Raw genomic sequence first — 23,984 nt, 5'->3', positions numbered from 1 at the left:
TCTATTCCACTATGCATCCTCACAGCAGTATTACCCTATCTAAATTCCTATGGCTGTCTTTGGCTTTTGTTGCAATTGCTTCTTTATGGTTTTATTTATTTATTTATTTTGCAGTGCCAGGGATGAAACTGTGAGACTTGCACATGCTTGACAGGTGCTCTACCACTGAGCTATACCCCAGCCCCTGTAACTATCTAAATCCCAAATGGGCAAGTTAAACAACTTGTGGTTCTTCAAAATTGTCCTGGCCACTGCTCTTCTGTATAAAATTACATAATTAGCTTGATAGGTTCAAAGAAACATATAGAGAATGACATTATAATATTAAATGCTTAGATTATTTGGAGAAAATGTGACATCTTTTTGAGGTTAAATTTTGCTATCCATAAATGTATAGTTTTTTGTTCAATTATAATTTTGAAAATAGTTCGAGTAAGGTTTTATCATTTTTGACAAAAAGACAATATATTTTTTAAAAAAGATTATTTTGGTAGATATTTTACACTTTTTGTTGCCTTAATGGTATCCAAAAAATTATTTTCAATTTGTCTGTCATAGGTAGAGATGGAATTAATTTTAATATATTAATGACATGCAAAAAACTTGCTAACTTCTCTAATTTTAACAACTTACCTGTGGATACTTTTTGTTTTATTTGCAGAAAATCAATTATCTGCAAGTAATGACAGTTTTGTTTCTTCTGACTTCTTACATATTTTGTATTCCTAGTCTTCTTATGAATGTTACATTTAGGAGTTCCAATATACAGCCTGGCTTTATTCTTTATTTTTATGGAAATGTTTGTTATAGGATTAATGAATGAATTGATGAATGAGGAAATGTAAAATTTCTAAGTAGGAAGAGTGCAATATTTGTGCAAATCAAGCAAAGTATCAGACATTAAAATACATATATGTGTATTTGTTTGTGTGTTTGTGTGTGTGTGTATGACACACAGGAAGATTACAAGTTCGAGGCCAGCCTCAGCAACTTAGTGAGATCTTATCTCAAAATACAAAAAAATAAAAAGACCTGTGAATGCAAGTCAGTGGTAAAGCATCCCTGGGTTCAATTCCCAGTACCAAATAAAAGAAAAAGAGCCCCCAAAATACAATACACAAGCTTTAAAATAATGTCTTCTCTAAACATAGCTAAACTTCTCCTAAGGATCTCTTAAAACAACTTACACTAAGATGCTACTGAATGTGAATGTGGGAGATAACCCCAGTGAAGAGATAAACCTTTTTATTTTTCCAAAAGGAATAGGATAAGAAGAGTGGACTTTATATCATCCTTCCTTTTAAGTTAAAAATGACTTATAGATCATTGGTTCAGAATATGATTGCCAGTGTCATTTCATTCTTATATATTAAATGATTTCATAGAAGAAACTTAGATGATAAAGGAAGTTTGGGTTGTATTATAAAAATAGGCATAGCTATATTATCATAAGACTTAAGAATGATAACACATAAATATGTCCAATTTTTATGCTTTATGCTATTGGTTTTAAATAAAAAGGAGTTTAATTTAATTTTTTTTTTAAAAAAAGATAAGATAAAGACATGCAGGAGGCAAGCAACTCAGTCACAGATGAAGTTCTGTAGCTTTGGAAAGTGTTATGGTTTGTATGTAAGGTGTCCCTCAAAATCTCACCTGTGAGACAATACAAGAGGGTTCAGAGGGCATATAATCAGGTTGTGATAGCCTTAAACTAATCAATGGATTAATCCCTGATGAGGTTAACTGAGTGGTAACTGGAGGCAGATGAGATGTGGCTGGAGGAGGTAGGGCATTGGTGGTGTGACTTTGGGCAATATATTTGCTCCTGGCAAGTAGAGATCTCTCTCTCTGCTTTCTGATCATCATGTGAGCCACTTCCCTCTGCCACACTATTCTTCCATGATCTCCTGCCTCACCTCCATTCCTGGGGAATGAAGCCTGCTGTCTATGGACTGAGAACTCTGAAAGTCCTAAGTAAACCTTTCCTCCTCTACAATTATTCTAATCATGTCCTTTAGTCACAGCAGCATAAAAGCTGACTAAAACAGAAAGCCTCCCAGATATTTCCTCTTTTTGTTCTTCCTACAGTTTCACTACTTATTAGTTATATTGTAACTACATGGAGTTTAACTCCCATCAATTTTTTAAATAAGCAAAGTGGACTATAAAATGAGAGCAAAAATATACAAGTCCAAAAACCCATGAATCAGTAAATATTTTGAAAACAGGAAAAAGCTAGCAGAATCTAGGCAACTGTTATGTTATGTATTCCACGGGTGAATTGTTATATTATTTTTGGCACTACAATTTCTCACTAATACAGATAATCAAGAGTTCAATAGTTTGCAGTACTAGAACAATAAATTATGTGAGCAACAATAGGTAGTTAGGAGTAGAGTGGTAGAGCTCATGCTTAGCACTTGAAAGGCACTGGTTTTGATCCCTAGCACTATTAGAAAAATTAAAAAAAAAAGATATTTAGAGCTGGGAACAGTGGTAGAAGCCCATAATTCTAGTAATTGAAAAGCTGAAGCAAGAGTTCCAGCCTCAAAATAAAAATAAAAAGGACTGGGGATGCAGCTTAGTAGTAAAGTACTTTTGGGTTCAATATCCAGAAAATAACAAAGAAGTTGTTTAGTATGACTAGCATTTTACATTTAGAGAAGATGATTAAGCTTCTAATAAGAAACTATTGAAAAAGAATATCATACAGATAAAATGGTAAATATAAATTATTCCCATGAATGTCTGAGTGTTAACATTGACAGTTCACTGGACAATTCTAGTTTAGTGATTAACTGAATCTCAGCACAATATATTCTAATATCTAATTCTATAATAAATAAAACAAGTTGACATTCCTTTTGCATTGTAAAGTTTATACAGTACTTTTATATTAGCTCTCTATTAGACTAAGACAGAGGAGATAAACCTAGATTTACTGGTAGCCATCATACCACCTAGTCAGAAAAACCTTTCTGAAAATGCAAAGAACTCAAGAGAAGAACAGAGGGGACAAATGGAAAAAGAAACCTTTCCCAAAATATTACTGGTGAACTAGATCCATTTTGGCTAGAACCAGATACCCTCCTGCACCTCCAGTTACAAGATTCAATAAATTCACTCCTTTGCTTAAGCCAATATGAGCTCAGTTTCTATTGCTTGGATCACCACCTACAGAAACACCAGCAAAGTCATTCAATGGCACACAAGGGATTAAAATGCTGGACTCACAGTATTTGGAACGTAGGGTAAGCCATAAAATTTCTCCTGTGTTTCCTTGAGGATGTCTGTGGTTGGTTTCCTCAGGGGATGCTTCCCATGGTAGATTTGATCCAGAGTGGCATAAAAGACCTAGATAGATAAAAATATCTATTAGTTTTGATAGTTCACCCTCATATTTAAGATGGGATTGACTAAAGGACCTATCAAGGAAAGAAAACTACAGACCAATATTTCTGATGAACTCAGATGCAAAAATACTAAAACATTAGCAAACTGTGTTCAAAAACATATTAGGAAGATTGAACATCATGACTAAATTGGTTTTATTTCAGAGATGCAAGGATGGTTTAACATGAAAATCAATAAATGTAATTCATCACATAAATAGAATTAAGAACAAAAATCACTTAGTCATCTCAATATATGGAGAGAAAGTCTTCAACAATTCAGTACCTATTCCTAAAAAAAAAAAAAAAAAAAAAAAAAAAAAAAAAAAAAAAAAAAAGATTGAAAAAACTAGGAATAGAAATAACCTAACTCAACATAATAAAGGCTATATACGAAAAACCCAAACCCAACCTCACAGTAAATAGGGAAAAACTGAAAGCATTTCCTTTAAAATCTGAACAAAACAAGGATGTCCACTCTCATCACTCCTATTTAATATAGTGCTAGAACTTCTAGTGAGAGAAATAAAGCAAGAGAAGGAAATGAAAGAGATAAAAATAGGAAAGGAAGTCAAATGATCTCACTGTTTGCAGATGATATGATCCTATATGTAGAAGATCCCCCCTGCCTCCCTCCAAAAAAAATCCACCAAAAGACTGCTAATAAACAAATTTGGCAAAGTAGCCAGATACAAAAATCAACATCTTTTCTATACACCATAATAAGTCTGTTGAAAAAAAATCAATAAAAAAATTCCATTCACAATAGCCTTAAAACCACCCTCAAAACCAACCTAGGAATAAATCTAACCAAGGAAGTGAAAGACCTCTACAATAAAAATATAGAACATTGAAAAAAGAACTTGAAGACAAAAGAATATGGAAAGACCTTTCATGTTCATGGAGAGGCAGAATTAATGTTGTTAAAATTGCCATACTACCAAAAACAATATATAGATTCAATGCAGTCCCCATCAAAATACCAATGACATTCTTCACAGAACTAGAAAAAAATGGCCTAAAATTCATTTGGAAGAATCAAAGACCTAGAATAGTCAAAGCAATCTTAAGCCAAAAAACTAATGCTGGAGGCATCACAGTATCTGGTTTCAAATTATACTACAGAGCAATAACAACAAAAACTGCATGATACTGGCATAAAAACAGACACATAGACCAGTGGTACAGAGAAGGAGATACAGAGACAAATCCACATCTATGGTCATCTGATCCTTGACAAAGATGCCAAAAACACACATTGGAGAAAAGACAGCCTTTTTAACATTTAGATGGTGCTGGGAAATATGATTATCCATATGTAGAAGAATGAAACTAGATTCTTATCTCTCACCCTGCACAAAAATCAACTTGAAATGGATCAAAACCTAGGAATTAGACCAGAAACTATGCAATTCATAGAAGAAAATGAAGGATCAACACTCTAGCATATAGGCATAGGCAATGACTTTCTCAATAGGACACCTAACACTTAGAAAATAATGCCAAGAGTTAATTAATGGAACAGCATCAAATTAAAAAGCTTCTGCACAGCAAAGGTAAGAATTAAGAATGTAAAGAGATAACCCATGGAATGAGAGAAGAACTTTGCTCACTACTTTTCTGATAGAGGATTAATATCTAGAATATATAAAGAACTCAAAATAACTTAACACCAGAAAATCAAATTACCTAAAAATGAATGGGCAAATAAATGAAACAGAAACTTTTCAAAAGAAGAAATAAAAATAGCCAACAAAAATATGAAAAATGTTCAACATCATTAGCACATTAGCAATTAGGGAAATGAAAATCAAGAGTACACTGAAATTTCATCTTATATCCATCAAAAAATGCAAACAAAAATAAATGCTGGAGAGAATGAGGAGAAAAAAGGAATACTTTTTATACTGTTAGTGGGATTATAATTAGAACAACCACTATGGAAATCAGTATGGAGGTGCCTCAAAAGTCTAGGCATAGAACCACCAAATGACCTAGTTATACCACTCCTTGGTATTTATCCTAAAGAGTTAAAGTCATCATACTACAATGATACATGTATATCCATGTTTATAGCAGCATAATTCACAATAGCCAAACTATGAAACCAGTGTAGGCGTCTATCAATGGATGAACAGATAAATAAAATGTGGTATATATACACAATGGAGTTTCACGCAGCCATAAAGAAAATTGAAATTATGCCATGTGCAGGAAAATGGATGGAACTAGAGACCATTTTGTTAAGTGAAATAAGCTAAACTCAGAAGGTCAAAGGTAATATGTTCTCTCTCATACGCGGAAACTAGAGAGGAAAAAAGAAAAAAAAAAAGAGGAGGCAGGTGGAATCTCAAGAAAACCAAAGGAAAGGATCCAGGGATGAGAGGTGGGGAGGGAGGGGTGAAGTGCTAGGAAGTGATAGTGGCCAAATTATATTGTTGATATCTTCTGCATGTACAAATACATAACAATGAATCCTATCATTATGTACAACTAAAATGTATTAATAAAATACGTAAAAGGTTAAAAAAGAAAGAAGGGGGTCAACCAAAGATGTCATGAGAGAACGAGAATAATAAGTATAAACCATAGTTGAAAATGTTCAGAAATATAAACATATATGAGGGCTGGGGTTGTGGCTCAGCGGTAGAGCACTCGCCTAGCAAGTTCGAAGCCCTGGGTTCGATCCTCAGCACCACATAAAAATAAAAAAATAAAGGCATTATGTCTAACTACAACTAAAAAATAAATATTAAAAAAAATAAACATACATGATTTGAGATACACTCTGTACCACAGTTATGACCATGTCGAAGATTAAAAGAAATGTTCTCAACCTTTTCATGATTAAGGATATTAAAGACTTTTGAAATTTATCCACAAGTACTCTTTATGTGTAATGCTGCAAGTTAAAATTTGTGGCCACAAAAGTGAAACTTTGTCATTATATATGAAATTAGAAATATGAAGAAAAAAAAAGAAGAGTGACAACTTGTGACACCCAAGATCTAACAAATCATGTTTGGTTTCTTTCTAAAATTCAGATAGATCTCAAATAGGAAAAGTTAAATGAACAGAACTGTAGTCTTGTGACTGGAGATGAAGGAACACTAAGTAGGTGGGATGAAGTTGGTAGGCACAGTCATCTAGCACATGGTGAGTACAGGTGTTATAAAGAATCCTGATGCAGCTGTTGGAGTCTGGAGTGAGGGCCACATGAGACTGCACCCCTGGTGTCAGAAGTATGAAGGAAGCAGCTGCCACGTTTGGGCAATTCTGGCTCAATGTGGGGCCAGGAGAGCAGGATCATTCACCTCTGAATAGAGGACATAGGTCATTGAAACATAATAGGAGAATAAAACATCAAAGAAAGTCTGAATATGAACTTTGTGTTTTCAAAGTACTGAAAACTAAATTTTGCATAGAAAATCCAAAGTAAAGATAAAGGGTATTTTTGCTGCCAACATTTCACTTCAATCTTAACATGGTTTGGAATTTACCTGATACAAGAAAGGCAAAAATGCTTTATTTAAAGGAAAAACTTTGACATGCAATTATGCCTCTGCTATGTATCTTTCTGATTCAGAAGTGGAATTTGTAGAGAATGTGCAGCTGTTGACTTGAAAGAAGTGAGGATTAGTCTGGATAAAAGAAAAAATTTAAATGACCTCTAGCTTTTGGCTTAATCTAGATATAGCATTATGGTTCTAAATTATAAAGCCAAGTTAAAACCTTCCCTAAAAATATAGACATTTCCTAAATATAAATATTGCTTTCCTCTAACTGGTAATCTAAACATATAGCTAAAAACAGTTCTTTCAATTCTATATTCTATAATGAGTAACAATGAATAATCAAAGAAACTGAAATTACTCATCTATGTCTTACCTATTCTTCTCAGTAAATTTTAGGAATTAAAACTTAATTATAACCTGAACTGAGGTGGTTTTTGTCTCAATCTATAGATAAGTCAAAATGTAAGAGTTTCATTTCTTCAATTATGCCTTTAACAAATGATATAAACATAGACTGCCTTTTTTGAACTATAAGTTCAAAATCAGCAAAATAAATGTATAATATTTCATGCTGATTTGCTGATAAATGAAATAATTCTGAAGACATCAGTCAATCTGCCAACCCAGCAGGCTAAAGAAACTTATAGCCATGGAAAAATAAAGAGCCTATTTTAAAATTATGCATGATTTAAAAAAATTCACAATTTAAAAAATACTGTTTATTCCCCCTTAGAAAGCTGATTCACTTCCTTTTCATCTTTGTTTGACTCCATATTATAAGCATAATGTGAAAACTGGATACGAGTATCTCTACTGGCAAGAATTTCCCCCTCTTTCTCTGTCTCTGGCTAATCTTTTTGGAGAGGGAAAGGAAGGAAAGATTTTTTTCATCTTAAAGGAAGATCATTAGAACAACTGTTCCAAAAAGAAAGCTATAACACAGACTTTTAGAAAAAGGCAGGTCTCCTCATACATATACCAGCAAATCACAAGTTTTTTGCCAAGTAATATTAATTTTTAAAAATAACTCAGAAATCCTTTTTTAATTATACTGACAAATATAGACATGAAATAACATCAATCAAATATAAATTCATGGCTTTGTCTACTGCATTTTATATGTGTGTGTACATACACACACACACACACACACACACACACACACACACACTTCTTCTTTTTCTGAAGTGCTAGGGTTCCAACCCAGGGCCTTGTGTATGCTCTATCATTTGTGCAAGTGCTTTTACCAATGAGCTATACCTCTGGCCCTGAAATATATATTTTAAGGTATAACAAAAATACAGCTCACTTGTTACCTTCTAAGACTAAATTTTATAAAACTATAAAACAAATAGTGTTTTCACTCTTAAACAGGCAAGTGGATCATTATAAAGTTAATATTGTGTAAGATAAAAGATTAGTGTTTAGGCTGTGGTGACACAACTCTCAAGATCTGATGAAAACAGTAAGAACTCCATAAACAATCTCAGTAGTTACAAATATCTAAACATCTGGTATCATGCAGACCTGGCACACATGGTTCATAAAATTTTTCTTTATTCAGGAACCTGGGAAATTAGTTTTGAATATTATCTAAAATTAACAATAATTACAGTTTAAATTTCCCATCTAAAACCACCAAGTTTAGATAAAGATACCAAATGAGTAAGAATATATACGATTGGGTTTGAGCCCTAACTTGGCTATTTGAAATGTCTGATTTAGAAGTTTATAGTCCTTCTAGGCTTTGATTTTCCAGCTAAAAATGGGAAAAAAACTTATGTAACACCTACCTTGTAAGGACAGTGCAAGGATTGAAGAGTCAATTTTGGCCAACTTCTTTGAACTTAGATGAAAGATGTCTTAGAAGCATAATTATTATAATAAATGTGTAGCACTGGCAGGAATTTAAAGTTCTATATTTATAGGGGATAATGACTCTGGAAAACTTTGGAACAAAGTTGCATACACACCTGAAGTTGCATATCGGCAGCAGCACAAACCTTCTTAGAGTCACAGAGACGAGACACCATATTTTTTGGCAATGGCTTAATAAAATAAAAGAAGATATATGTGAGTAAACTGCTTAACAAGTCACTGTATTATGTACGTTTTTGAGTCAGGAAATTTAAAAATAACATTATGTTGAAAGCGAAAAACAGAATCTCATTATAGTTTTCAAATAACTTTTAAATATTTTAGTTGATGGCACAGATGAAGACATTCCATTTAATTTCAAACTGTCAAATAAGGGTTTGCACATGAAAATGCAGGATTAAAGGGAGAAATGATATTGGCACTGATCTTTACAATCTATTTAAAACCCCACAGGGATACTTTTTCTGTTCCTTTGTTTCCATGAGAGTCTGTTCAAGTGCTCTCTTGACTTTTAAGTGCACGAAATAACTGACTATTGGACTAAAAGATTAAAATGTCAAGAAATAATGATAATCCATGATAATCCATGGTGCCAGTAGTATTAAACTTGAATTGATATCCTGACAAATTGGCATGATAATAAATTGGAGATTCTTATTTTTCCAACCTGAAAGAATTATAAAACTTGGACACTCAGTACAAAGATACTAATTAGGCCTAATCCTATAACATACACATCCTCTTGGAAATAACTTACTAATGCAGTTGAATAAGTACTTTGCTCAATCTTTAACATCATTAATATTGATGGTTATTGAAGAAAGCTAGCACTTTATACAACTCTACTTACAATCTATTGTAAATTAAGTTAATACAACTATATTTTAAATTTAAGTCAACAGCCCCTTTAAAGAGAAACACTTTATATAAGAGATGGTAGCAGGTGACTCATAGTCTACTTGTCCAGTCTATATTATTGGCCTGTGAATGAGACTGTAGACTCACATGTAGAATGGGAATCAGCCACTGCCATCTCTATGCCTGGGGCAAAGAACAGGGCCTGGCCCATAGCAGCCACCAATAATCACCATTAGTGATTCACTTCTTTTTTTTTTTTTAGTGAGATAATACATTTTTTTTTTATTGGTCGTTCACAACATTACAAAGCTCTTGACATATCATATTTCATACATTAGATTGAAGTGGGTTATGAACTCCCAATTTTACCCCAAATGCAAATTGCAGAATCACGTCGGTTACACATCCACTATTTTACATAATGCCCTATTAGTAATTGTTGTATTCTGCTACCTTTCCTATCCCCTACTATCACCCCTCCCCTCCCCTCCCCTCCCATCTTCTCTCTCTACCCCATCTACTGTAATTCATTTCTCTCCTTGTTTATTTTCCCATTCCCCTCACAACCTCTTATATGTAATTTTGTATAGCAATGAGGGTCTCCCTTCATATCCATGCAATTTCCCTTTTCTCTCCCTTTCCCTCCCATCTCATGTCTCTGTTTAATGTTAATCTTTTCTTCCTGCTCTTCCTCCCTGCTCTGTTCATAGTTGCTCTCATTATATCAAAGAAGACATTTAGTATTTGTTTTTTAGGGATTGGCTAGCTTCACTAAGCATAATCTGCTCTAGTGCCATCCATTTCCCTGCAAATTCTATGATTTTGTCATTTTTTATTGCTGCATAGTACTCCATTGTGTATAGATGCCACATTTTTTTTATCCATTCATCCATCTATTGAAGGGCACCTGGGTTGGTTCCACAGTCTAGCTATTGTGAATTGTGCTGCTATGAACATCGATGTGGCAGTATCCCTGTAGCATGCTCTTTTAAGGTCTTCAGGGAATAGTCCGAGAAGGGCAATAGCAGGGTCAAATGGTGGTTCCATTCCCATCTTTCCCAGGAATCTCCAAACTGCTTTCCAAATTGGCCGCACCAATTTGCAGTCCCACCAGCAATGTACAAGAGTACCCTTTTCTCCACATCCTGGCCAGCACTTGTTGTTGTTTGACTTCATAGTGGCTGCCAATCTTACTGGAGTGAGATGGTATCTTAGGGTGGTTTTGGTTTGCATTTCTCTGACTGCTAGAGATGGTGAGCATTTTTTCATGTACTTGTTGATTGATTGTATATCCTCCTCTGAGAAGTGTCTGTTCAGGAGTGATTCACTTCTTAAGTGAAAGTTTGATGGTGGCTCAGACCAAATCTGCAGCCTTTCCTGTTCTCATTCCATTTTATAAGAAAAGCAAACCATGATTCATAATGTGGTCGGGGCGGGCGGCATGGGAGGATTAGATGAACTCTAGATAGGGCAAGGGGGGGAGGAGGGAAAGGGAGGGGACATGGGGGCAGGAAAGAGGGTGGAATGAGGACATCATTACCCTAAGTACATGTATGAAAACATGAGTGGTGTGATTCTACTTTGTGTACAACCAGAGACATGAAAAATTGTGCTCTATATGTGTACTATGAATTGTAATGCATTCTGCTGTCATATATAACAAATCAAAATAAAATTTAAAAAGAAAGAAAAGCAAACCAGGAAGAAAAGATGATTTTAGAGTTAAAATACAAACTGAAACAAGTTATATAGTGTAAATTGTGGTACAGGTCAAAGGCCTGGGGCTTTCTGATACCCATCTGGTATGAAAGAAAAATTTCCTCAAATGGGGATTTTTTAAAGTCAAGATTTAATTAAGTCACACCTGCCAACTGCTTGTAGCAAAATGTTCAGGTTCTTTAAACCTTACTTTATATGACAGCTTATGTTGACAGGATTCACGCTACACCTAGGAGATATTTCATGCTTTGCAAAGTTTTAATAGTTTTATTTTCACAACACAAGTATATGTGAAAGGATGACAGTTTCTCATTTAACTAACAGCCATAAAGATCACTGTAAGTGCTACTGCATTAGGCATGAGGGACCAAAACTGGTGAATAATAGAGGATACCTGCCCAAGAGCTTCCTGGTTAGCTTCTCCATATAAGCACCTATTTCAATTACTAACAACAATGAGTGCGAAGAAGGTACAGTGCTTAAGGACAGTATGAGAGCCACGACTGGGGAGATGACATAGAAGTAAAACACCGCAAAATGAAATGGGTGTTAGCTAGACAAGAGACGGATGGGTGGGAGAGAGAAAGAAGCATTTTAAGCAGAAGAAACAACAGATTCAAAAGTCAGAAAAGAGCAGGGCTTCTGGAAAAAGGTGGAGAAGAGCCCAGGGAATGAAAGAGGGAGCCCAGATGGGTCAATCCATTCAGCAACCCCCAGGCAAGCCAACCAAGAGCCCTGGCTCCACCCTCAGGCATCACTCCATGGGAAACCACTGGGGAATTTTAAGTAAAGACTTTGTGGGGTCAGTTTTGTGTTCTAAAATTTCTCTGGCTACAAAGTAGATGCTGAACAGGATGAAGGCAGGAATGGATTAGGAAAATCCCCTAGAAGACTACAGTTAGCAGACAATGCTTAGCATCTGCACAGATGCTCTCGGTAGCTAAGTTCCCATGAACTGAAGAGGAGGAATGGGGAGAGACAGAAGGTGAGCACACACCACCTGGCCTGTTTTTGGAAGTGGCCGAGAAGTGCACAGGGAGGGAGGGAAGCAGCAGCAGTTGGGAAGGTTGGGCAGAAGGAGAAATTTTTGTTTCAGGTTAGGAAATGCTTACGCTGGCTTAAGAAAAAAAAATGCTGATGGCCCTTAGAGGGGACAAAAGCTCAAGCTGTAGAAAGAAGAGCATGAGGTGAGCTCTTGAGAAGGCAGGAAGGAAAGCAGTACAGATGACAGGGAAAAGAATAGCTCAGTGAGAAGAGCAGGTGGGAGGAGACCCAGAAGGTCCCCCTTTGGCATTAACTCTCCCTGAGCCCAGAGGAAGTGGCTGGGAGGGAGTGGGAGTCTGAGGGTTAAAGAGATGAGGCAAAATTGTGCAGGTGTCACACACACCAATCCACTGCAGTGACACCTCTTTGCACTGAGGTGTGTTTTGGCAGAAGCAAGCTGCCCCCACCGAAGGCCCTGATCCGGATACGGGGGCACCAGAGGTGGATAAAGAAAGGGAGAAGTAGAAGGGCAATTGAAAGGCATCCTGTTGAGGCAAAAGTGTGGACCCGGGAGGGGAGGACAGGCAGGCCGGCTGCTTGGCCCACAGCTGCACTTAGCCTGCGTGAAAGGCTCAGCTCTTTGCTCTGTAGACAATTACAGGAAATGCCAAGTCTTAGCTCTACAAGCCAAAGGCAACATTCCCCTTTCCGTTCCTTTCTGAAGTAGCTCATTTATTTGGAGGCCAACATCCTCAAGGTTCAAACCTTTATAGAAAGGGCAAACATTCCAGTACAGACTCAGTGAGGTTTAATCCCTTCCCTGCCAGGTTTGCAATAAAACAAAATATGTGAAGAAGAGCACACACAAGCATAAGAACAATTAAAAACAATTTATCAAAAATTATGTTTTCAAAAAAACCCACATGGGGTTAAATAAAATGTTACTGAATAAAGGGATATGGGGGCCTGTCTTGTACCTATGATTATTTCAAGGTGTAAAATGTAAAAAACAAACAAATCTAAAAGTTATATATCTAAGACCTACTATATATATTGTAATAAGTACAAAGAACATTTATCAAAAAATATTTTTAAAATGGATAGAAATGAAATCCTAGAATTCAGATAGAATCATTAACTCATCAAACTATATCTTAAATGATACATTTACATGAAGTAAAGTGTAAACTGGAAACTAATTCAAGTTGGCTCTAATTCTTAAAATTCTTTTTTTTAAATCTAGTTTGGTTGTTAGTTGGCTGGAATAAATGTATTTCAGCTCATGATGCAAGAGTTATATACTTATTCTCTTAGAAAATATTTCCTTTTTAAAATAAAATAACAAATTTAAAACAAAATCAACTTAAATAACAAACTAATTTTTAAGTTATATGCAAATTTTTAAAAATTATTACTAAATAAACAATATTGACAAGTTAAAAAAATAAGCTTCAATTTAGAAAAGTTTCCTGGTCAAATATTATTCTGCAAATTTCACTTTATCAATAAGACATGATAACCAATATTGAAATAATTCAGGCTATAATTCCAAAAGTGGTTATATTCACAGAATAGTGCAGGTGTTTCATATTATTGTCTCCTAAATTCAAGATTATCACATATGATATACTGAAGAAACAGATAATGATCACATCTCAAATTGCAAGTAATAAGCAACTAGATATAAATGAAAATACATTTTAAACACTAGAACATTGAATAATATAGCATTCACTAAAATGAAAATTTGCCAAAGTCTGTGGAATAAATTATGTCATCACATAATCAGTTGCATGTTTTACCAGATTCTACTTCAATCTTGATAATTACCAAGATAGAAAATACCTGCTTCCCGCTCATCTCTAAATTCAAATATAATGACATATAATTGCTTAGTTCTTCTTAGAATCTAGACACTCCCCTACTTGTTAAAGATTTTTTTTTTTTAAATCCTACTAGCATATTAGGAATGCTGTAAATCAAGAATAAAGCTCATATTAACTAATTATGTTAAAGAATGTACAAAAAAATGTCAGGTCTGGAGAGTTCTTTGGGTCTATTAAGAATGCTGGAAATGATTGGATTTTCTATTGCTACTCATTTGTAAGAAGTCTCCCAGTATTCTATTTTCTCATTTGGAAACAGCCAAACTCCTGACCACAGAAATGGTCACTTTCCATTATCCAGTTATCCAGAAATATTTCCATGACCCCTTCTTAGACTTGTCAATGTAGAACTGATACTGTAGTCTGCTTCAAAGCCAACACCTGTCTGGATGTGAAACCTACTACTGTGCTTCACTGCAACATAAAGGAAAGAGTGTAGGTTCTGAAGCCAGACCAAACTAAGCTTGAATCCTGTACAACTTAACAGCTTAGTGGCTTCATGATGGGCAATTTACTGAACTTCTCTCTAAGCTACATTTCCTCATATGCAAAATGTTAATATTATCTTTTCATGGGATTAGATGAGAATCAAACAATATATTTTAAAAACTCAGTATGTCAAGTTTAACATAGAGTAGGCGCTAAATAAAAAAAGGTAGCTAGTGCTACTTATTATTTCTACCATCTTATATAATACAATAATCATTGACTGACAAACAATTTACATTTTACTATTTTGTCTACATATTCGGTAAATGTAGTCTGGTTTAGATTTATAAGTTCTTAGAAGACAGGAATGATAGCTAAATAGTTTTCTTTCTTTAGCACTTAACAGGTTCTAAATAAGAAATGTACTTTTATAGTTTCCTGTTTATATGTTATATTTCTTTTTATTTATAAAATAGCCACATTAATCCCAGTTCTTTTTATTTTGAGACAGGGTCTTGCTAAATTGCAGAGGCTGGCCTCGAATTTGCAATCATCCTGCCTTAGCCCCCTGAGTGGCTGGAAATACAAGCATGCACCTCAGTACCTGGCTAAAATAGCCACATATTTTTAACCAAACTACACAGTTTTAGAGGAGGATACTTTCTCCAAACTGGTGATTAAGGTTTTTGGGAAAAAAATCTAATTTAATTAATATACAGTCTATATTTTAATATCTGCCACAAAATCTGGTCATTAACTCATTTTTTAAAAAAATTTTTTCACTGTAAGTACAACTGATTATCAAACAATGAGTCAGTTTTTCATCCGTAGGCTCCAGTTCACATTTTCTAAAAGACTGGTACTACTCAGAAAATGTTATGCTTCTGATGGTATTTTAATCAAATATATTCCATGCAATGGTTCTAGAGTTTGGAGCTGCACATTTTGAAGAAATGTTGACTATATGTCTTAGATGTGTTTGTAATGTCTTTTTCCCTCCTCAGGTTGCATTCAAGGTTCTCTCTTTTTATTTGGTTTCCAGCAATTTGATCACAGTGTATTGTCTCTAGGTATATTATTTTTGTCATTTATCCTGCTTGGTTTCTTGAAGCTTCTTGGATTTCTGGTTTGATTTTTATTATTTTTGGAAAATTATCAGCTACTATTCCTTCAAATAATTCTTCCAACTTGTTCTCTCTTCTCCTTTCTGGAACTCAAATTGCTTATATGTTACACTGGTTGAGATTGTCCCAAGGTTCTTGGATGCTCTGCTTCCTCTTTATCTTTTATTCACCAACTCCTTTTCTCCCTATGTATTTCAGTTGGGGTGATTTCTATTGACCTGTCTTTAAATTCAATGCTTTTTTCATCAGCTATGTCAAGTGTATAGATCTAGATACTGCCACACTTGTTAAAGATTCAAAAGAATCCTACTAATGTATCAAAAATGCTACAGATTCCTCAAAGGAAGTGATCATATGTGAACTGGGGCTTTATTTCTTGCATTTTCATTTGACTAACTCTCTCATATTCCTTCTCTTCTCCCCATCTTTTTACATATGTTCCTCATCTTAGCCACATTACTTTTTTTTTTAAGTACAGGGGATAATATCCTTTAAAAGAGTTCTTTCAATACCTGTCCAATAGCTATTTTAATTATCTGCTCTTTTAAATTCTCTAAGACTGATTCTGTTCAATGAGTCATCTTTGAGGGGAGTGTCAGGGTTGCTGCTCCTGAAGTACCTCCTCTAGGCCTGCACACTCCACCTGGCCTCTCACCCTACTCCCGGTAGTTTTCACACGCACCTGGTAGAGGTATATAGAAAACAGAGTAGGAGTGAGGGCAAATTTCCCCTGTATCAGAGCCCTTGAAAATACCAGACTGATAGCCAGTCTACAATTGGCTTCTAACAATCTGTGTTACCCGATTTTTCTGACCCCTTGTATGGCAGTCAGATCTATCACTCAGTGTTCTACAGCAGGCAAGCCAATCTGTGTCTCCTTAGACTCAGACAACTATAAGACCTGGTGACCTCAGCTCTCCATGGGTTCAAGAAGAGTTAGGATTTGATCTGTCTTTTTCTGTACTTAGGTTGACAGCTGTGCCCTTTGAACTTTCTACATCCTGGGTGGGTGGGAAAATCCTCATCAGTGTAGATCTTCCTAAGTAATACCATTTTGGGCTTTTAAAAAAGCAAAGGCAAAAAACCTGTATAAAGAGTGAGCCACCCCTTTAAGTCAAGAATTAGACATTAAAAACTATTATGAAGAACTTCCAATGCAGCATTTATGATAAGACAGCATGCTTTAGTACTCTCAAGGAAGGGAGTCAATGGGTTTTAGCCAAAAGAAAGTTCACTCAACAAATATTTGCTGACTGACAGTCCATTATGTGACTGATACAGTTGGTAAATGAGTGAACAAAACAGATAAAAATCCCAGTTCTCCAGGAACTTATATTCTAGCAGACCTTGTTATTTTTCAAAATACTATTGGGGGGAAAAAAAGCCATTTTTATTATGCTAGTTCCTATAGGCTCAAGGAACAAAAGAAGAGGATTTAAGCCTCTATTTCCTCTAGGGCTTAACTTTTTGACAGAAAGCATCAAACTATACTAATTACAATGTTTAAATATGCCAACTCTAATCATTTAAGTTAATTTGTGAGGATTTTGCACCTTAATTTAAATAATGCAGAGAGTCAACAAACAGCAATGAGGGTTATAAATGTATGTAATATAATTTCAAAGGAAATAAAATGGTAAAATGAAATGCAAAAATGTAAATATGCTAGAGTACCAACTATTCATCCGTTTGTTCAATAAAATTCTCAGTATAAGCTATTATCCTAGGTACCTTGAGAAGAATAACAAACAATATCTCTTTAACCAAACTCTATTGAAGTTCCTCCCAACTCTCTTCTCAGATTAGGTCTTGACTCAGTTTTAGAAGAGTCCTGCTAAGTCTTTGCTGTTGTTGTAACAAAAAACTGAAGCTGGGTGTTCTATAAAGAAAACTGGTTTATTTAGATCACAGAGCCAAAAGAGTCTGAAAGTCCAAGACTGGGCAGCTCCATCTGATTGGTGGAGGCCTTTTGGCAGATGGCACAACAATGGTGGGAGTGGGTGCAGAAGAGAATACATGGAGAGACAGGAAGCCAGAGACAGGCCACGCTTGCTTTTTTATGACAGCCTGTTCTCATAGGAACTAATCAGGGTCCTGTAAGAACTCTGTTAATCCCTTCTCAGGGCAGTACCCCCAAGGACCTAACTAACTACCTTCCAGTAAAGCCCTACCTCCCCACAAGTTCCACCACCTCAACATGCCACTCTAATGCTCAGCTTCCAACACACAAACCCATGAGGAACACACTCAAATCATATCCAAGCCATAGAAGTCAGTTTAGCCAGAATCTCAAAATCTGCTCATCTTCAGTAGGTCATCAGGTTCCTCTTCATCTGCACCATCGCCCCAGTGATGTCTGATCACCTTGTCTGCTGTCACCGAGCAATCTATTAAATTTGTTTAGCTAGAATCCTCTTTAATCTCTCTTATCCATGGGCATTGCCATCTTGCTCCTTGATTATAAATCCTTACTTTTGTTGCATTCGGAGTTGAGTAGGATCTGCTGCCTTACCATAAAACCCCAGTGTAGATGATCACTTTGAATAAAGACTGCCTTACGGTTCATTTTTTTTCTTTCTTCTCTCTCTTTTAATGTCAGAATACAATTATGGTCAAAATGGGGTGATGAAAGACCATAAAACTGACCCTTTCTCATGTCAAGAAGGTAAAGTCTGGTTTCTTACTCCGAATCACAGATATTTTTGGCCTAACTATAATTATAATAATAATAACTATCCAACTCTATGAAGCCTAAAGCCAAGTAGAGACCAGCAGCATCAGCATCTATGGGAACTTCTTAGACAAGACCTTGGCCCCATGTTATATCCACTAAATTAGAATCTATGTTTTGACCAGAACCCCAGGTGATTTCATGCATGGTCAAGTTTGAGATGCCCTGACTAAGAAAAACATAACCATTGTAATGACTTGAAAAACAAAGGTGAGCAAAACGAAATAATGTGAATCCACAAGTAGAAAAACTGCCCATAAGAAATGGCAATGTGTGAAAGACAGAGGACTGGACCTGTCTTGGATTTTCTATTGCTACTCATTTGCAAGAAGTCTCCCAGTATTCTGTTTTCTCATTTGTAAAATGAGAATAAAAACACCTCTGTACCAAATTAGCCAAAGATTCAATGAAGTAACAATTATTTAATCAACTTGTGAAATGTATCAATTCAACAGAATAAATTCAGATCCCTGAACCTAAAACATTTGGATTCTTAAAGTCCATCATAGCTCATGACCACATGCAGATATAGGCCCAATAGTCCTAAATTAAGACCACTATCTTTTTTTAAAAAATATCTTTATTTATTTTCATGGGGTGCTGAGGATTAAACCCAGTGCCTTACATGTGCAAGGCAAGCGCTCTGCCGCTGAGCTATAACCTCAGCCCAAGACCACTGTCTTTGTGTGACAAGTAATAGTGCCCTATTCCTTCTTTAATATGCTCTGTCCTAGGTGATAGATCACATTGTCACCTAGTAATAACTAACTTACTGGGCTCTTCATATGAATGCCAAGCACTGTGCCAGCTAGCCACAGCCTACACTTTAAAGAGAAGAAGAAGTTGACTATATTCTTGGGACAAACAAAAACTACAATGTTGGTTGATCATACATATGAACAAAATAACTGAAACAAAAAAATAACAGCTTTTCTATTATATCAACAGAGCACAACATTTTGAAAAGATTTTTTTATTTTATTTATTTATTTTTTTGTTTTTTGGTACTAGGGATTGAACCCAGAGGTGCTTAACCACTAAGCTACATCCTCAGTGCCGCAAACCCCTTTTTTGAGAAAGGGCCTTACTAAGTTGCTGAGGCTGGCATCCTGCCTCAGCCTCTAGAGTTGCTGGGATTATAGGAATATACCACCAAGCCCAACTAGAAAATATTTTAGAAAATACAAATGCTTTAACATACTTTGCACCACCTGAATTCTCTGAATATTTTTCCGTGAGCTTAACTTGTAAGCATGTAACCTCATAAACTTGCCAGACCATTTCTATTTTACTTCATAATCTCACTAGCTTAATTTATTAATGCTATAAGTTTGGCATCATATTCTTACAGAACCAACCCTCTATGATAAAATACCTTCTTGTATTTATGGATATTCAGAAAGTTTATTATTTTACAAGATGCATAAATATTAAAAGTTAAGACTTTTTCTGTTATAAATCCTTGTTATGGTAATAATTCAACTCCTCCCTAAAGAACTCCTATCATTGATGTCCACTGGGGACATGTTCGGTCTAATTATATAAAACTTGTTGAAGGGGCTGGGGTTGTGGCTCAGCAGTAGAGTGCAAGGCCCTGGCTTCGACCGTCAGCACCATAAAAATAAATAAATAAAATACAGGTATTGTGTCCAACTATAACTAAAAAATAAGATAGAAAAACAACTTGTTGAGGTATGGGCATCTAATTTGAGAAAATACTCCAGAGGCACAAAGCCAAGCACTAAAGCTGCCCAGGCTATGAGTCAGTAGCTCCCATTTTCCAGCTTGATCCCACTCTACCCCAAGCTATATGCGACAGCAAGCACTAAATCTCCATTCATATCTATAATGGAGAAATAACTGGATAGCAGCATGTTTCAACTCACTGTTTTGCTATAATCAGTATACAGATGATACACAATCAATATATTCAAAATGCTGCCTCAGTCCACAGAGATAATGTTAGGCCTAAGTTCACAGGTAATAATATCTTTTATTGTTTACTCCATTGTTAGTGGTTTTTTCCTAACAAACTAAGATGATCTGAGATTTAAAACAAAAATATTTTAAAATGCTTATGTATTATCATGGGCCTATTGAGGGCTTAAAGAAAGAGAGGGTAGAAGGCTTTGGGTTCCATGAGGTTGGACATTAAACACTTTGGAGAGGAGGTGGCTCTATGGTAGAGTGTTTAGTTTGCATGCGGTCCTGGGCTCAATAAATAAATAAACATTTTGATATGTGATAGAGTTCTAATTTCCATTAGAAAAAAGTTCATGAATACTATAAACTTGACTAACAAAACTTTTGAAGCCGGTTTGGATGAATTGTTAATTTTTAGTTTCTAAATGCTTAATTTTTTAAGTAATAAGTAAATGAGCAGACAAGTGACAAGTGTAGTGACTGGTCTAAGGTCACCTGTGCAAGGTGGTTAGGCTAGAATCAGACCCATCTCTACCTCCCACATCAATGTTTTTGTCTAGACATAACTGAGAAGCATTAAAGCTGAAAAATAAGAAAAATTCCCAAATAACCTAAAGCTTCCAAAACTAATCTAGTTCTAGCTGCACTGTAATTTTGACCTTCAATCCTTATTTATATCTCCTGAAAGAATGACAGGAAAAGATTTATTACAAGTCTGTATGTCTCCTGGGAAACAGATCTTAAGCAATTTTCGCCTTGGGCTGACTTTCAAACCCAAGGCAACAAACTAAATCTTATAATGATGCAGTTCTAAAATAAAAATACTTGAATTTTACTGTTCTAAAAAGAACACTTAAAATAGTTATGGGTACTGTATTTTGCAAGACATTCCATCAGAAGAATAGGCCTTTTCCTATGAAGGGATTTTTAACTAGGAAAAACTGGAAAAAGAAAACGCCCACAAGGTTCTAACATTGATTGATCAACTTTAACATGTAACATTTGATATTGATTGATCAAATGTACATGTAAAACTAATAAATCTACTAACCCCATGTTACCACTGTATGATCTGACAAATTAGCTGACGTGTCCAGGTCTTAGTGTCTACACAGCATGGGTAACCACATACCCACACCATAGACTCCTAGACAGAACAAACATATAAAATAATGAGCTTTGATTTCCATTATTTGTGGTTTGATAAATATTTCATGAGAAAGAAAACTAACAAGAAACATTTTGTTATAATGGCTAATGGACAAAACTGTACCTAAAATATCAGGTTCTCTCACAAACTCAATTGGATGTATTTGGTGATGAGTTTCAAAATTACCAGGAAAAAAAGTTCTAAAATAATTACTTATTTTATTTTTTATTTATTTTTTAGTTGTAGTTGGACACAACACCTTCATTTCACTTGTTTATTTTTGTATGTGGTGCTGAGGATCGAACCCAGAGTCTCGAACATTCGAGGCGATGGAAGGAAAGAATAGTTCATCAGGAAGATAAAAAAACTCTATATGCATTTAATAAAATATCTCAAAATACAGACAGCAAAAAATAGAACAAAATGGGAAATGACATATTCATCATCCTAGTAGAAAATTTTTACTTCTTCTACATCTTAGTAGAAGATTTTGGTAGGACAAAAAAGTTATATTTCAAAGATCTAAACAATAGAATTAGAAGGTTAACTTAACAGACCTGGAGGGAATCCACCAGCCACACAATAGACAAGCTGCTCAAGTACTGACAGACTACTTCCAAAACACTATCAGCACATGAGGCCATAAATAGATATCAACAAACAGCAAAGAATCAATATGAAATAAATTAATTAGATATCAATAACGAAAAGATAAATACATCCCCTGCAAAGGTTTAAAATTTTTAAATTATGTTTCTAAACAAATCCTTGGTTAAAACTGTAACAGAAATCAGAACATTATAAATACTTTGTAATAACATCATAGAATGCAGCTAAATAAAGCACTACATCATGAAATCAAAAATTTATAGCATTAAAATTTGAATGCACCTCAGGTGTGGTGGCACAAGTCTGTAATACCAGTGACTCAGGAGGCTGAGGCCAGCCTAGGCAATATAGCAAAATCCTGTCTCAAAATTAAAAAAAAATAAAAATAAAAACAGGCTGGGGATGTATGTATTTCAGTGGTAGAGTGACCCTATGTTCCAAACTCAGTACCCCCCAAAAAATGTGTGTGTTATAAGACTAACAATTAGCTAATGTTTACCTTAAGAAATCAGGGAAGGAATAAGAAAGGAGGAAGAAGAGATTAATAACAAAAGCAAAAACTATTAATGAACTAAAACAAACAAAATAGAGAGGAACAAAGTTAGTATTAGTTTTTTGAAAACACTAATGAGATAGCCAAACTCAGGCCAATATTAAAAGGGGGAAAAATGAGAAAACAATACTAGGAATGAAAAAGCACATAATTACAGATTTAACAGAATTTGAAAGATAAAAGAATACTATAAATAACTTTATGACAATAAACTAAAGAACTTAAATAAATAGATTTCTAGAAAATTATAACTTAGCAAAGCTTACTAAGAAGAAAAGAAGGCCCAAAGAGTCATATGACTACTAAAGAATCAGTCATTTAAAAAACTTCTCCCTCAGAAAATAACAAACCGTGAATAGTTTTATGGATGAATTTTGTCAAAGTTTGAAGGAACAGATGATTATCATTTTATAAAAATACTTATAGAGAACAGAAAAAGAAGGAACACATACCAGGTCATTTTATAAAATGGTATGTACTTAATACCAATGAAGAACAATAGGACAAAGAAAAATCATTAGCTGATTTCTCTCACAAATGCAAAAACGTTCTACATGCAACATATTAGCAAACATTAGCTCTATAATGAAGAGTCATAAAAAAATTTAGGAAGAAGGTTGCTTAATCTTAGAATTCAAAGATGATTTAATTTTTAACATTTATATTCACAACATTAGAAAATTAAAGGAAAAGAACAATCCAGTACCTCAAAAGATACAAGAAAAATCTGACTGATAAAATATAATATCCATTAATGATTTAAATATTTTTTTTTAAAACTTGCAAACTGAAAATTGGAAGGAATTTTCTTTTTCTGGCATCTCCACCAAATCTATAGCAAGTGTCTTTTTTTATAATAAAACTTTAGAAACATTTCCTTGTAAAATCAAGATCAACACCAATAGAGGAAGGGCACTGGAGGGAGGGAGGGCATGGGGAAGTATTGGGGAGTGAAATCTACTAAATTATGCTATGCTATGTCCATGTACAAATATACCACAATGAATCCTGTTTCTCTATATGTGTGTATACATAATATTTAAAATTATAATACACTAATTAAAATAATAACAATAATAATAATAATAATAATAGAAGGAAGATAAGTAGAGTATAGCAAGTGGATAAGGGAGGACGGGGCAGGGGAAAGAAGGTACTGGAGAGTGAAACTGATCTAACCATGTTATGTACATGTACAAATATGGCATAACGAATCCTACTATTATGTAT

The 23,984-nt window shown here is 34.8% G+C and overlaps 1 protein-coding gene across 2 annotated transcripts in view; it reads right to left on the bottom strand.

The window, feature by feature from the left end:
- MIPEP (mitochondrial intermediate peptidase) overlaps nt 1-23,984 on the bottom strand; it is a 147,642-nt gene that overhangs the window by 65,802 nt on the left and 57,856 nt on the right. For both annotated transcript variants that reach the window (XM_081304798.1, XM_081304799.1), the window contains 2 exons: nt 8,884-8,958; nt 3,238-3,357 (listed from right to left, as the gene is read on the bottom strand). In XM_081304798.1, the coding sequence (XP_081160924.1) occupies nt 3,238-3,357; nt 8,884-8,958 (195 nt within the window). The remainder of the gene's footprint in view (nt 1-3,237; nt 3,358-8,883; nt 8,959-23,984) is intronic.

Source organism: Spermophilus citellus, assembly GCF_964194105.1.
Source record: "Spermophilus citellus genome assembly, chromosome: 1".
Taxonomy (NCBI): Eukaryota; Metazoa; Chordata; class Mammalia; order Rodentia; family Sciuridae; genus Spermophilus; species Spermophilus citellus.
This window is presented reverse-complemented; position numbering and strand designations above follow the sequence as displayed.